Source organism: Eurytemora carolleeae, unplaced genomic scaffold (genome assembly GCF_000591075.1).
Source record: "Eurytemora carolleeae unplaced genomic scaffold, Eaff_2.0 scaffold834, whole genome shotgun sequence".
In the NCBI taxonomy this organism is placed as follows: Eukaryota; Metazoa; Arthropoda; class Copepoda; order Calanoida; family Temoridae; genus Eurytemora; species Eurytemora carolleeae.
In genome coordinates, this window is record NW_019396752.1 from 109,853 (window position 1) to 125,479 (window position 15,627).

Genomic DNA, 15,627 nt, shown 5'->3' on the forward strand with positions numbered 1-15,627 from the left:
ATTGAGAATGAATGCGTGAATTGATAAATGTGTGAAAGAGTTTGTGAATGAAAGTGCGGATGAATGTGGTGAAGAGTGTGTGAATGAAGGTGTGAATGAATGTAATGATGATCATAGGTATGAGTATATGTGAATGGATTTATAATTGCGATGAGTCGAAGAAGAGGAGAGGGGGGCGCTAAGGGGGGGGGGAGGGCATGAATGGTTCTAGGCCCAAGGATTAGGGTTAAACCTGGCAATTAACCTGATTTAAGAGGAATTCATGGTTCCCACCTTTCATCCTAGGAGATTAGGAGATTCTCAGAGAATGTTCTCCATGCAATCTTTATACCCAGAGAAGATGAATAAAGAATTGTTTAAACCTAGGTTTCGTATTTCTCTAGGTCAGTTGTAAACCCTGAGAAGATTTTTAACATTGGTTAACAATCTTGGTTAAAGTACTCAGTTGATACTTTTACATGCACTAGTTTCTATACTCAAGCTATCCGATTCACACCGGTTTTGTCTACTCAAACATAAATCAGATATCCATGTTATTGTTTTTGAAAACTAATTTTTTTTTGTGGTTTCTCAGTAAAACTATTTTGCGCATTTCCTGCTTCAGAAACAATGGATAAATTATAAGAAATATACACCTGTTAGGCTGGAAAAATTACATTAGCTTCTACATAATGGATTAGATTAAGGTTTAAAGGGACATGTCCTGTGAAATGGAGGTTCACTAATTATTAAACGTTTATAAAATTGTATACTCATACATCTTTACGAGAACAAAGGCTGCCCAAATACTTTCTCTAAATTAGATAGGTGTTGTCTTATACCACCCATTAAACACATCCCCCCCCTCCACCTGCCACAATAAAACCACCCCACACATGAGACCATAAAGTGTTCCACTATTAACATATCTAGTGTACACCCTGATATTGGCCTGCAGGATTGTCTGCTAGTATAATTTGACGAGTAATGCATCTTCTATTGATCATTAACATATATGTGTGATTTCTCTCTCTTTCTGTCTTACTCCCATTCTCTCTTACTCAAGAGTATGATTTTTTTCAGCTTCGTTCCCAAAGTTGTTTCTAAATCTATATAATAAAGCTCTTCGCTCATATATGTGTCCGCTTTAGTCGGCCAAACGGTTGGACCGAATGAGCTAGAATTTTTGAGAGAACCCAGGAGTATCCAAAGGGGTAACATAGGCTAAAAAAGTCCATTTTTTTCTTTCAAAAATAATTATTCTCGAAATTTTTTTAATTCCACTGGCAACGCTGGCCACTCAAGCTAGTTATTTTTATAGGTTAGAGATTTAAGAAACTTACTAAAAAATGTTGTTCATTGAATAAAATAGGCAACTTGTGAAGCACAAAGATTATATATATATAAAGACAAAATATGCTTTTTTATTTTGCACACAATTCCACATGGTTTTTTTCATCCGAACCGCAATCCACACAATTCCACATGATTTCTTCATCCGAACCGCAATCTCTTCACATTATTTATACAGTTCCTTCTAAATCCTTATCCTTCTATTCATTACTAAATCACAGGATTATACACAAAGGATGAGAATTTAATGACGAACTCCAACACTGTTACAACAAGTCCTGAAGACTCATTCTCGGGTTCTTTTAAATCTTTAAATGAAAAAATGTTAAGAGAAAAGTTTATAGTGGAAACATAAAGAAAAAAAACTGAATAGATTCTCTACAGTCGGCTCTGGTCGTCTCTGTTTGTTGTTTAAAAATGCTCAGGTTAGATATAGGTTTAAAAGGTATAAAATCAATGCTTTAACTAAAAGATAAGAATTTAGAGGTGGCTCGGGAAAAAGTGTATAGAATGTGGCTCGGATGAATACATAATGTGGCTGGCCTTCTCTTTCTCTCCAGTCGAGTCCCATCAAAAGATAATTAAAATGGTTTAACGTAAAGGGAGATAAACACAATAGTCAGTAAGATGAAGAATCAGTTTGGAGGGGATAACAAATAACAAATGGTTAATAACGGTTACACTGGAGATGGTGAAGGAGGGGGAATGCTCGAGATGGTGAAGGAGAAGGGGGGGGGAGTATATGCATGACAATGTTAATGATGGTGTGGCTTGTCTGAAGAATTTGTATTTACACAGCTAGTGGTTTAGTCTGGAGACAGGGTGCTAACTGTTGGATATCCTAGGGGGACATCAAGGTACCTGGAGATATCAAACCCGTCTCAGGGTCTGAATACAATCCTTTCATGCTACTCTGATACCTCCTTGTCATGTAGTTGTCTAAACATGTTCTAACCTCTGTGGAGCTAGATTAAACTACAAGATATTGTCAACGATTTATGTAAAATCAAATTCAAACAAATTTCACGACCTGCGAACTCTCATTTTCGTATCCCTTTATCTATGCAGCCCAAATAATCTAAGTTTGAATTATCACAGGTTTACACCATCAGGTTGCAAAAAAAAGAAAATCATAGTTTGTGGCAAAAACTCAATTCCTGTATTCATAGATTCAAAGCTTTTTATTCAAAGCAAAAGAGATATTGACATGGTTCAGTATACTTTGCTTAACTTGCGATATTTCTTAAATACGAATATTTTGATAAATATAGTGAAAAGGTAGTTTGTCATTTTATGTTAATCTGATACAGGGTGTCCCACGAAACATGACAATTGGAAGACGACTTGAAAGTCGTCTTTGGTATTTGAGTTTATTTGTGACATTTAGTCTTCTATCTACTTTAACATGTATGATTCTTGAAACAATTATCACATAATTCTCCTAGCCCTGGCATTTCCAAAAAGTGGTCTGCGTTTTTTGTGCTTTCAATATTACCGGAGATATAAAGAGTTTGGTTCATATTTCAATTTTGTTAAATAAAAGCAAAATTGTCGAAATCTGAACGAAATCCTTCATATCTCGGGCAATATTGAAAGCACAAAAAAGGCAGACCACATTTTGGAAATGGCAGGACAAGGGAAATTTTGTGATTATTATCTCTAGAAATTTACTTCTAAAATTAGGTTGACAAATAAACGCAGCAAATTATATCAAAAATCAAGACGACATTCAAGTCGTCCTGCATACTGTCATGTTTCGTGGGACACCCTGTATGTTTCTTACTTTGCCTTTAAAGGAAAAAGAAATAATTGGATTTAAAAAGCATGTTCCGATAAATCTTGGTTGATAAAGTTCTATACATTTGATAATTGCTCCTTTCTTTGGAGTATCATAATCTAAATTATTGCTTTGATCACTGTTCATCTTGGCTTCTGGTGTCCAACATTAACCCTTTCAGTCCGACAGTTGAAGTCAATAACTGTTATATAATACAAGTCAATCTCCTTAATACTTTAAAGAAAGTAGAAGATTGCTAAAATATTGTAAAAATTTAACTTATTTTAATGTTGCAGCTTAGGACTGAATGGGTTAACTTTTCTATGTCCTCTAACATAAGGCACTCAGGGATCAAAACACATTTAAAACACATTGGAATGTCATCCTCTCTTCCACCACCCCTCTCTACATCCAACCCTGTTTCTATCCTATTTGACTAGCTCTGTAATTTACATTGATTCTCAGCGTGAACCTGAAGATCAAACACGGAGAACTCTCAACCCTTAAACTGGAACCTGGAGTAAACAGTAAAATGGAACCTGAAGTAAACAATAAACTGGAACCTGGAGTAAACAGTAAACTAGAACCTGGAGTAAACAGTAAATTGGAACCCGGAGTAACCCGTAAACTGGAATCCGGAGTAAACAGTAAACTAAAACCTGGAGTAAACGGTAAATTGGAACCCGGCGTAAACAATAAACTTAAACCCAGATTAAACAGTAAACTGGAACCTGGAGTAAACAATAAACTGGAATCCGGAGTAATCAGTAAACTGGAACGAGAAGTAAACTGTAAACTGAAACCCGGAGTAATCAGTGAACTGGAACCCGGAGTAAACACTAAACTGGAATCCGGAGCAATCAGAAAACTGGAACATGGAGTACACAGTAAACTGGAACCCGGAGTAAAGATTAAACTGGAATGTGGAGTCAACAGTAAACTGGAACCCGGAGTAAACAGTAAACTGGAACCCGTAGTAAAAAGTAAACTCGAACCAGGAGTAAACAGTAAACTGGAACCCGTAGTAAATAGTAAACTGGAACCAGGAGTAAACTGCAAACTGGAATCCGGAGTAATCAGAAAACTGGAACCCGGAGTAAACAGTAAACTGGAACCCGAAGTAAATAGTAAACTGGAACCAGGAGTGAACTGCAAACTGGAACCCGGGGTAATCAGTAAACTGGAACCCGGAGTAAATAGTAAACTGGAACCAGGATTAAACTACAAACTGGAACCCGGAGTAATCAGTAAACTGGAACCAAGAGTAAACAATAAACTGGAACCCGGAGTAAGCAGTAAACTGGAACCCGGAGTAAGCAGTAAACTGGAACCCGGAGTAAATAGTAAACTGGAACCAGGAGTAAACTACAATCTGGAACCCGGAGTAATCAGTAAACTGGAACCCAGAGTAAACAATAAGCTGGAACCCGGAGTAAGCAGTAAACTGGAACCCGGAGTAAGCAGTAAACTGGAACCCGGAGTAAGCAGTAAACTGGAACCCGGTGGAAGCAATAAACAATAAAAAATAAAGGGACACTAGGCTTAATTTTAGTTTTTATATTAAGGGACACTAGGCGTAATTTAAGTTGACCCTCTAATTATATAGAGCTTCAAGAAGGGCGGAAATGTTCATATTTTTCTGACTGCAACCTGATCATTTTCAATTGTGATTTCTTTACAAAAATGATTTTCGGTTAATGAAGCAGACACAAAGAATTGAATTTACAGAATTCATCACGATTGAAGATAAAACAACGACGATATTTCCCTCAGAGTTTCTCAGATAAAGGTGTAAACGGATGTGTTATGAATTAAAACTCTCTCATTGCGTTGACAATTCATCTTATCTATCTCTTGTATAGCGGCACAGAGCAAACAGAACAATAGACAAACTCTAGAACTGGAAGAAAATATTAATAAATGTTTTATGCAAATATTGACAATGTATCAAACAAAAATTCGGCGTGAGATTTCTAAATTAACATGAGGAAGCAAATTGAAATACTGCATTTTGTAAATTTATTTGGTATCTTAACACTGTCGAGGTCTAAAAATTACGAATTCATTTTTTTGATAATAATTCATAATAATAATAAAAAAGCCAAAATAGTAGATGATGTCAATGATACAAACTCAAATTTTCTAAACCCTATATTTTTGCATTCACCTTTGATATTTTAAAATTAGACTATTTAATCTTTCAGTGTTTATATTTTAAAATATCTAAGGTCTACAACATTTGGTTACGAAGATAAAGGGATTAGAAAATTAGAGTTTGCGGCAAAAACTCAAAAACTTTGGAATGGAATCTAGTACTTTGTTCAAACAAATCAGATATTTATAGCGTAATCAATTGTTCGTGATCAAAGCCATTAAAACTTCTGAGTGGGTTTATAAAATTTAGATGTATTTACAAAAATATTTTCTTGTTTATATATAGATATGGACCCAAATATGTGGCTTAAATTTGAGATTGATTTGAGCAGGATTGGGTTAGGTCGACTCCACCCTTCTCCAGCCTACTGTCTGGACAGTGTTTACTCTCAACCATGGAGACAAGGGTTCAAGATCCACTGATATATTCTACTCCTTCTCACTCAAATTATTACAACAATCACTCAACCCTCAGTCAAAACTTAAAAACGTACCTAACCGCAACATTTATCTCATAGCCATTCCATTGCTATTCCCTTGCTCTTCACTTATCCGTCCCTTCCCGTGCCCTTCCCTTGCCCTTCCCTTGCCCTTCCCTTGCCCTTCTCTTCCCTTGCCATTCTCTTCCCCTTCCCTTTCCCGTCCCATTCCCATCTCCTTCCTTTAATATTTCCTTTTCCTTTCCCGTCCCATTCCCATCTCCTTCCTTTATAATTCCCCTTCCCTTTCCCGTCCCATTCCCATCTCCTTCCTTTATAATTCCCCTTCCCTTTCCCATCCCATTCCCATCTCCTTCACAGCTCCATCCTTTTGCTCTTGCCCAATAAGTTTTATAAGGTAAATAAGGTATTATTATTCTCTCCCTGGAATCTCTCACTCCTAGCTATAATTAAGCATGGAGGAGGAGAACCCTATCCCGCCAAAGTAACCTAACCTTTCTATCAATATTAAAAACTAATCAAATATAATATTATTTACGCCATTGGTCCTCAATTTGTTGTTTTAAACAAGAATGTTGAGTTTGTGGGGAAAGAAGTAGCTAAGAGGTTGGTTAGGGGGGGGGGGTAAGAACTAAAGGGGGGAGGGTAGTACAATTATCCTGTAGAAAACATGATAATAAATAAAATCTTGTTAAATCGGAGAAACCATTAGAACAAACCAACTAACCAAACAACTGTGTAAAAACATTGTTAACCAATTGAGCTAACTCTCATAACTCTCTCTCTCTCTCTAAAAGAATTAATCTCTTGCTAAATGACAATTTATCTCTGAGTTTATTTATACTTCTATGAATTGCAACAAATCTCTCTCTCTCCCTCTCTCTCTCTCTCTCAAAGTACTAAACTCAATCTCTTGCTAAATGACAAGTTATCTCTGAGTTTATTTATACTTCTATGAATTGCAATAAATCTCTCGATCTCCCTTGTGTATCTCTGTACAATCCCCAGAGAACTGTAGATACAATATTGGAATCTCTCGATCTCCCTTGTGTATCTCTGTACAATCCCTAGAGAACTGTAGATACAATATTGGAATCTCCTTTTTATACTTTACTCTCTATTTTGTGACTATGTCTCTCTGGAAAGGAATTGAATTTTAATCGTTGCCACAAACTCACAATTTTTAAATCCCTTGCAACCTGATAGTGTAAACTATTGATATTCCAAACTTAGATTATTCGATCTAACAGATTTCACAGTTTGAAATATCTAACGTCTTTGTCATTGGGTTGTAAAGTTAGGGACTAGAAAATCAGAGTTTGTAGCAAAGACTCAATATTACTTTTATTTAGAATATCTTTTCAGCATGGTCAGTGCACTTTCTGGTTCGTGAGAGATAACAATATGAAACCTACAAAACATTAATATTAAATAGAACTATAATAGAGGCAATCCATTCAATCGTCCTTTAAAAAAATAGTTCTCTCCACCCTCTCTCTATCCCCCCCCCCTCACAACCACCCCCTTTCCCGTTCCAAGAACAGTTTTCAGGATCAATTCCAGGTTCATCATTCATGTTTGGATAGCGGAGCTAGGATTTGTTTTGGCATTATCCAACATGTTTGGCATTATATTCTTGTTTAAATATTCAAGTTTCAACACTCATTTTTTCATCCTCTCATCTTCCTTCTCTCTTTTTGTTTATATATTGCATCCAGAACTTGCAATTATGGGTTGTTCCGGGAGATCAGGAGAGGTTCAGTTTTCAAAGGGAAGGATAAATAATTTGGATTCCTTGGTATTAATATCAGTTGTTTTTATTGGTTTGGTTTGGATTTGTTTTCTAAGGTCTTTATTAGGGTTTAAAGCTATTAATTAAATTTCATAACTTGAATTGATTTCCAAAGTTTAAGAATGGATTCCATAGCTATGGATTGTGTCTTCATAGTTAAGAATTGGTTTCAATATTTTTGGATTGCTTTCCACACCTTAGGTTTCGGTTATCGTAGATTTTCATAGGTTTTATAGATTTGGATTGGTTTCAATAGCTTAGGATTGGTGTCCATAGATTTGGATTGGTATCCATAGCTTTGGATTGGTTTCCATGTCTTTGGATAGGTTTCCAAAACCTTGGATTGGTTTCCAAAACTTTCCAAACCTTGGATTGGTTTTGACATCTAGCTTTCCAATTGATGGTTTCAATTTATCTAAATTAGGAAATTAATAAAAATATAACGAGGTTAATATGATTGAGTTTATAAAGTCCATTTAGACAGGTTTAAATTGAAGAGAATGATTGTTAAAAATGTGTCGGAGCTGATGAGAAAATACTAATGGGATCATTTCACATTCTGCGGAACCTATTTCCTTGAACCCCCGTTATATTTAGATGGATGGTTGAGTGGGCGTGGCTGAAACTATGTTTAGTAGTAAATAATCTTCATAATCCTAAGCAGTGATAAAAATAGTGGATTTATTTTCTAGCTTCTCCTGATTCAGGGGATCAAGACTAAACTTTACTCCAGGAGCAGATTAGAATTGGATTTACATAAAAATAATTTTAATAAAGTTTAAAGAAGAAAAAGATTTATATTGAAGATGGTAGAAATCCAGTTAGAACTGGACTTTGTGAGGATTTGAGGAATTGAGCCTTTGCCACAAACTCTTTTTTTCTAATCTTTTTACCCATGATGGCGAAAACCTTTGATGTTTCAAACTTAGATTATTATAGTTTGAAATATCTAAGGTCTAAGACATTGGGTTGCAAAGATAAAGGGATTAGAAAATCAGAGTTTGTGACAAAGACTCAATTCCTTTGTAAAGTTAACCACGAGGTTCAGGAGGAAGAATCGTGTTTTCAAACAAATTCAGGATCTAACAAGATATTCTCGAATACCTGGGTTTTATATACCTAGTATTGTTTATAAAGATATTGATCAGTTAGTGTAATAAAGATTACTATGACAATGTGTCTGCAAACACCCTTACACCCGACCTTAAAGAGATAGTACACTTTATTTCAAGCAACCTGTAAAGCTGGAATGAATGAGATATTCATGTTTTTAACTTTCGGGTTTCTCTTACAGGACCAATGGAGGGAATTTTCAGAATTAAACACTTTTAAAATTACATAAACGACGAAATCTTATTATTGTTTAGATCCAGGTTTAAGGGTATTGTTGTGAATCTGACATGTCTCATAAAGTTAATGACAATCCCTTTAAATAAAGGATAACTTCAGATTTACACGACAATCCCTTTAAATAAAGGATAACTTCAGATTTACACGACAATCCCTTTAAATAAAGGGTAACTTCAGATTTACACGACAATCCCTTTAACCCATCAAATCCATAAAAACCTACTTAAATCATTGATGAAGAGTGAATAGTATTCTGTTACATTCAGCTTATCTTTGAGTCACATTTAAAACATTAATTTTTTACAGAAGTCCTTCTATTCTTATATGTATCTTCATTCCTTTTTTTTCGTTTCTGCTAACAGTAATTAAAAAAAATATATAAGAAATATTTTCATCTTATTTTTATTCGCTATTTATTCTTGTTTTTTTCGTTTTAAAGTCTACTTTTATTACTTTTTCCATCTGAGTTCTATGTTCACTAATTTTTATCTATTTCCCCGTCAATTTATTGGATCGCTCCGTTCAAAAGATTTGAACTTTAGGAGTTTAAATACACAGTTAAAGACCTGAGATAAAGCTCAATTAAATATTCAACTTTATTGCGTCGTTATAAAGATTTTAGATAAGGGTTTGCATACTTATTAGGTTAACTTCATACTCCATACATTCTCCATCTTACAGTGATCTACAGGCTGCCAGATCTCACACAAGAATTGATGAGAATTTTGCTAATTACTTCTTACAAAACTAATACTAATAATGTACTTTTTTGTTCTAAAATGTAAATGCTACAAAAAAGGATAACAGAGTTAGTGAGATAAAGTCAAAGACCAAGGCCAAGACCTGGCGATTCTTTAAAGTCGACCCCAGTCTTAAAAATTGTCGCAACTTTGCATAGCTGTCTAAATCTATGTGATCTTGATTCTGAAGTTATAGATTAATTTGTTGGATATTTTTTCTTCTCTTTTACTTCTTTTTCTGTTCAACTAATGTTTCCAATCTATCTTTATCTTCCCTGTATCTAATTCCCTTCTACTAATGTTTCCAATCTATCTTCCTCTTCTCTGTATCTAATTCCCTTCTACTAATGTTTCCAATCCATCTTCCTCTTCCCTATTTCTAATTCTCTTCATTTACTTTTATGATCTACAAGAACAATGTACTCCTATATCTTCCGTTCTCCTCCTGTTTCTCCGTTCTTTTCTTTTCTGATGTCATTGGACAATATTCTGTTCCCTGCAGTTTTCCTTTTAATATGTATTTTCTATCATCTGAAAATTTGCAGTTGAAAGGTATGCATAATTATAATCTAAACTAAGTGACATCAACTATAATATTACAATAAACATGTAAATGAACCCCCTCCTCCTCCTCCTCCTACCCGCACCGTATCCAATTCATTACACCAGCCCTTATAAAGCCAAGTTTTCCATAATAATGTAATCACTATTTAACTATGACATAAAACAGGTTTATTTATTATTTCATCTTTAAATAGGTTCTCTGATCAGCGGTCGAAACTTTTGTGTGAAGTATCGTTAATATTAAACGCTTGATCTCGATATCCAATGTGGGCACTTTGTAAATTTGAGGATAAATGCGTGATACCAAGATTAAATTTATCCCTGCCGGGTGTGACAGATATAATTATAAGATAGAGATCATTGCATGATCCCAAGAAGATATAATTATAAGATAGAGATCATTGCATTATCCCGAGAAGATATAATTATAAGATGGAGATCATTGCATGATCCGTAAAAGATATAATTATAAGATGGAGATCATTTCATGATCCTGAGAAGATATAATTATAAGATGGAGATCATTTCATGATCCTGAGAAGATATAATTATAAGATAGAGATCATTGCATGATCCTGAGAAGATATAATTATAAGATGGAAATCATGACATAGTGCAGTTTATTCATGTTATCCAATTATTTATGTTTTTTCTTCAATTTTTAATATGGTTGGTTTGAAAATTAAACTTAATAAGGAACCACCTACACAACTTTTTATATTAAGTGTGACGCAGTTTGTCTCTTTGTTGTGTTGACGCAGTTATTTTATTCATTTTCTTATTCTTCTTTTTGGTTTAATTTGTCCAAGAATTTACCATTTTTTCTCTTTTTCCCTTTCATAAAGCTAAATCCTAATTTTTTAAAATTCTTTTTTGATTTCTTATTATCTGAATATTTGTAGTGTATCCAGTCAGATAATATTTTTGCAGAAAATGCGCTGGGTCCACTTCACATTGGGTTAACTAAACAGGCTTTTACGGGGTAAATGTTTGCTGAGGAAGATTACAATAAACTGGTAATTCTTCTACTGGTTCGGATTATGCACCAATGAACCAATCTTATATATAAGCTTTAGCAGAATTATTTCATAAATATAAAATTATAACCAGATTTGAAAGTGGGTCTTTTCTAATCAAAAGTCATCTTATCTTATCTTCTTCAGTTAAATGATAGATTTGTATTTATCTAGATTGATAGATAGATAGATAGATAGATAGATAACAAACTAAACTTGTTTCTGTAGCAATACAGTCTGAATGAAAACTGGCTGCTAAGTTTCTGTTATACAGTGGTACCCATACAACTGTGGTATTGCAAGACGACTGTTTTGATGTTAAATAGTGCAATGAACATAAAACACATGATGTATTGAACACAGAACATTTTAATTTATAAGTTGGGTTTTAAACTATATGGCAAACCTATTTGCTATACTAATAACTTATGAAGGAATTTAGTCTTTGACACAACTCTAAAATTTTAATTCCCATATATGATATATGTAGTAAACACCTACTCTATAACAAGGTCTCGAAATGTATCACACCCAGGTTGTGGCGTTGATAAGTCACGGTATTGTAGCCGTGTGGATCGTGTTCTGTTTGGGACATTGTTCAATTGGTTGCTAGTGTCCGTTTTGACACCCACAGCTAATGAGATTGCGCCCAGGTTGTGGCGTTGATATTCGGAGTTCCTGGGAAGTTAGCCATGTGGATCTTGTCCTGTTCGAATTGTATTGTAGACTGGTTGAACCTGGACTGATACAGTTTATGTGACGAACTTTTAAGAGAACGGCATTTACTACAATAATGTCTAAGTTTACAATATTAAATCATTAATAAGTACAACGTACTGCAGTTTTACAGAATATCATGTTGCCACGATTTTTGCTACATATATTTGCATCCCGCGATGTCGAAGACCAGAGATATTTTTAGCTATGAATTCTATTAGATCAATTAAATAATCTGAGTTTGAAATAACAAAGGTTTGCACCATCAGGTTGCAAAGATATAGAGTTTTTTGCAAAGACTAAATGTCCTATTTCTTTGGGCCCCACTGTGCAAGGGTCGCTTTTTAACATTTTAAAATTAAATCTTGATTTATATTTATTTGCGAATATACTCATAAAAAGGTTTTCCCAGATTAATGACGTTGATTCCAGGCCACGGGATGAAAATTTACTGGACTGGCTACTAGGTTCATTAACTCTGGATTTGGCTGAGAAGATTTCAATCTTTTCAAATCTGCACTGTGAGTATTTATTCCTGGCTTAGCCTAACTAATGAGAAGATGCTCCCTGTTACCAGGAGTACCTGGAGCAACGATTATTCTCGGGATATAATCCTATCTTTAGCAGATATTCAGTTGACCCCAGTAAACCCTATCTTGACCCCCCCCCCCTCCTCCCTTTCCTGGTCCCCTTACTCCATCCCCCGTGTTCGATCTGTTTTGTTGTCTTTGGCTGGAGTTGAACCTGTAGCGGAGAGGAGAGAATCTGAGTAGAGATCTCCTGCAACAAAGACATAGTTGCAGATCTCCCTGCTCCGAAGGGTTGGTAGAGTAGAGTAGAAGGAGTAGGGGGAGGGGGGAGTCTCCATCGTCCCCAGAAATCACCAATTCATTTCAGGAGCCGCCATTAAATTAATGAATCAGCATCATTTCCCGCCCAATGATTGGTTAAAAAGTATCACGTGATCGCCTGGAGGGGTTTAAATTCCTCGACGGCGGCGAACTGTTGGAGAGAGATAGCAGGGTTGAGAAGGGTTGCGGGGGAGGAGGGGGGGAGGACAGGACAGATCAGCTCGAGGGGGGGGGGCAACCTGCCACAGATCATTCTTAGATGAGTATCCTAGTCTCAGTTAGCTACTGTCCCTTGCAAGGGTTAGACGTGACATTAATAATCTCCTGAAGATAAAATATTAAAAGGAAAAACATGGTTCGAGTTGCAGCACGCCACGACTGTACAGTTGTGATGGTTGGAGACAGCAGGGTTGGGAAATCAGCTCTAGCTTCCAAGTTCCGAACTGGTAAATTTGATGCCGGATACAATAAGACAAGCTTTGATACCTTGACTACTAGTAGTGTTGTTCAAGGGAAAAGAATCAAGTTCACAATCTACGATACTGCGGGTAAGCAATACTTCTAGAATAGAATTTAATATTTAATATATTTTACTAAAACTACCATGGAAGATTTTAAAATAAAACCAAACTTATTTGATTTTTATTTTCAGGATCTCGCGGACCAAACACTCACAGAGAGATTGCATACAGAGAGGCAGATGTGTTTCTTCTCTGCTATAAAATTAGTGATCCAACCACTCTCTTCGGAGCAATCAATCATTGGGTTCCAGAGCTCCGGAGCCATGCTCCTGCAACTCCGATAGTTCTTGTCGGATGCCAGACAGACCTCCGCTCAGACCGGAACACATTAAACTCCTTATCTAAGCAGGGTAGGTCTCCGGTCTCCTCCGATCAAGCCAGATCCTTCTCCCAGCAGGTTGATGCTGTTCAATATGTTGAAACTTCCTCCAAAACATCTCCTAAGGGGCCTGAATCTGTTTTTGAACTTGCAGCTCAGATATCCCTTGAGCAGGTTAAGGAACCGTATCCTCTTCCTAAGCCTATCTCCACCAGTACCCCAGAACACACTCTAGATAGAGAATACAGCACAGACTCTGCGGAACACTTCTGGGAACAATATCAGTCCCCGGCTCTTCCTCGTTCCTCTCTTTCATTTCAAAGGAACGCCTCCCTCTCCTCTTCTCTCTCCTCCTCCCTCAACTCAACCCGCTCCACCCTCTCCATTCCCCGCTCTCCAGTCAGGAACCGTCGGAACTCGATGTCTCTCCGAGCTAAGCCAAACACAGCGGAGAAAATGATAAAGATCAAGTGCCAGAGATTGACAGTAGACAAGATCTACGAAGAGGTTGAAATAGAAGTTCCAGCTCCGATCTTTGAAACCCTTCAAGCTTGCAATGATACTTCAAACAGTGAAAAAAAGAAAAAAGAAAGCCTCGGCTCCAAGTTGAAAAATCTGTTTATCCGGGACTAGATCCTAAAAACCCCTCCATGTCGGAGTGTTTAAAAACTCCTTGCATTCTCCCTGCACTCCTGATCTTTGTATAATATCAATCCATGAGCATTAAAAAACGTTCCGTATCTGTGATAAAATATATTTATGAATTTAAGATTAAATTTTTGTTGAGTAAAATATTGTCAATAAATGAATTATTTGAACATTAATCTTGATTATTGTTGTGAAGAGATATAATTAAAGAAAAATATTCAAAAGTCTAAAAACTGTTCCTTTTGGGGTCTTTTGCTGAAAAAATGTTTTTTTTGGTATGCAACACCACCAATCTATATTAAATATAGTGTAAACAATAAATATGTAACTTTCCTTATCCTTTCCTTTTATTTATATTTTTATATTTTTTAGAATTGGGGAAAATATTCCCACAACCTCTACCTTTAGAGGTTTTTCAATATTTTCTCCTGAAACACTTAATTTTGTATGTTTTGTTACATTTCGTTAATGAATAATTTTTTACTTTTTTACTTAAGAATCCTGCTAACTTAAAAACTTATTTTAGGTTCATGTTATATAAAACCATGCTCCTTACAAAGAAATGTCATTTGCTCTCGGACAAATTAAAATTAATTTTAAATTTCCATTGGTTCTAATTTTTTAAAGTAAACAATCCTTAGAAATATATTATCGATTAAATTTGACTATAATCACAAACGTTTCACCAAAGTTGGAAAAAAAGATAGATATTTCGTTAAATAAGAAACTTTAGAGATAAGTGTGCGTGTTGCAAGGTTTAAAATGTTGTTTGCTGTTTTTGTTGTTTACCGTGCAGGTAAATGCAGATATATTACATTCTTACTAATTGTATTTTTTATAATAAGGATTGGATCCGTTCTTACTCTTAAAACAGAAAAAGCTAATTCAGAAGGAAAATATTTATCGAGGTTTCGTGATTTTAAATTTACAAATGAATCCAATAAATATTCTGTAAATGATTTGATCGTCAAAAATTAGTTTTCTGACCCGACCCCCAGTACGATGAATTATCTTAATTTAGCTTATCTCAAAAATAAAAGAAGCGGAGTTTCAATTTTTAATCTCTATATTTTGGATTCTAATGGTGTAAACCTTTGATATTTCAAACTTAGATTATTCAATCTAAAAGAGTTCATAGTTTGAAATATTAAAGGTCTACGACATTGGGTTGCAATGATATTGAAATTAGAAAATCAGAGTTTGTGGCGAAAACTCAATTCCCTTTTGGCTTGTCTAATGTCTATCAAATACAAATCTTAATGGTGTAAACCTTTGATATTTCAAACTTAAATTATTCAATCTAAAAGAGACATTTGGTTGCAAAGATATAAAGATTAGAATTCAGAGTTGGTGGGAAGAACTCATGTTCCTTAAAGGCTTTGAATGCTCACAAGATTGTGGACTGA

At 35.3% G+C, this 15,627-nt stretch overlaps 2 protein-coding genes across 2 annotated transcripts; both read left to right on the forward strand.

The window, feature by feature from the left end:
- Positions 1-3,641: 3,641 nt before the first annotated feature.
- On the forward strand, positions 3,642-4,631 carry LOC111708215 (endo-1,4-beta-xylanase B-like). Its single transcript, XM_023481538.1, has one exon. It carries the CDS (start codon positions 3,642-3,644, stop codon positions 4,629-4,631), a length of 990 nt encoding a protein of 329 aa, XP_023337306.1.
- Positions 4,632-12,997: 8,366 nt separating this feature from the next.
- LOC111708218 (ras-like GTP-binding protein rhoA) lies at positions 12,998-14,391 on the forward strand. Its single transcript, XM_023481541.1, has 2 exons — positions 12,998-13,281; positions 13,386-14,391. Exons 1-2 carry the CDS (start codon positions 13,086-13,088, stop codon positions 14,204-14,206), a joined length of 1,017 nt encoding a protein of 338 aa, XP_023337309.1. The 5' UTR covers positions 12,998-13,085; the 3' UTR covers positions 14,207-14,391.
- The last annotated feature ends 1,236 nt before the right edge of the window (positions 14,392-15,627 follow it).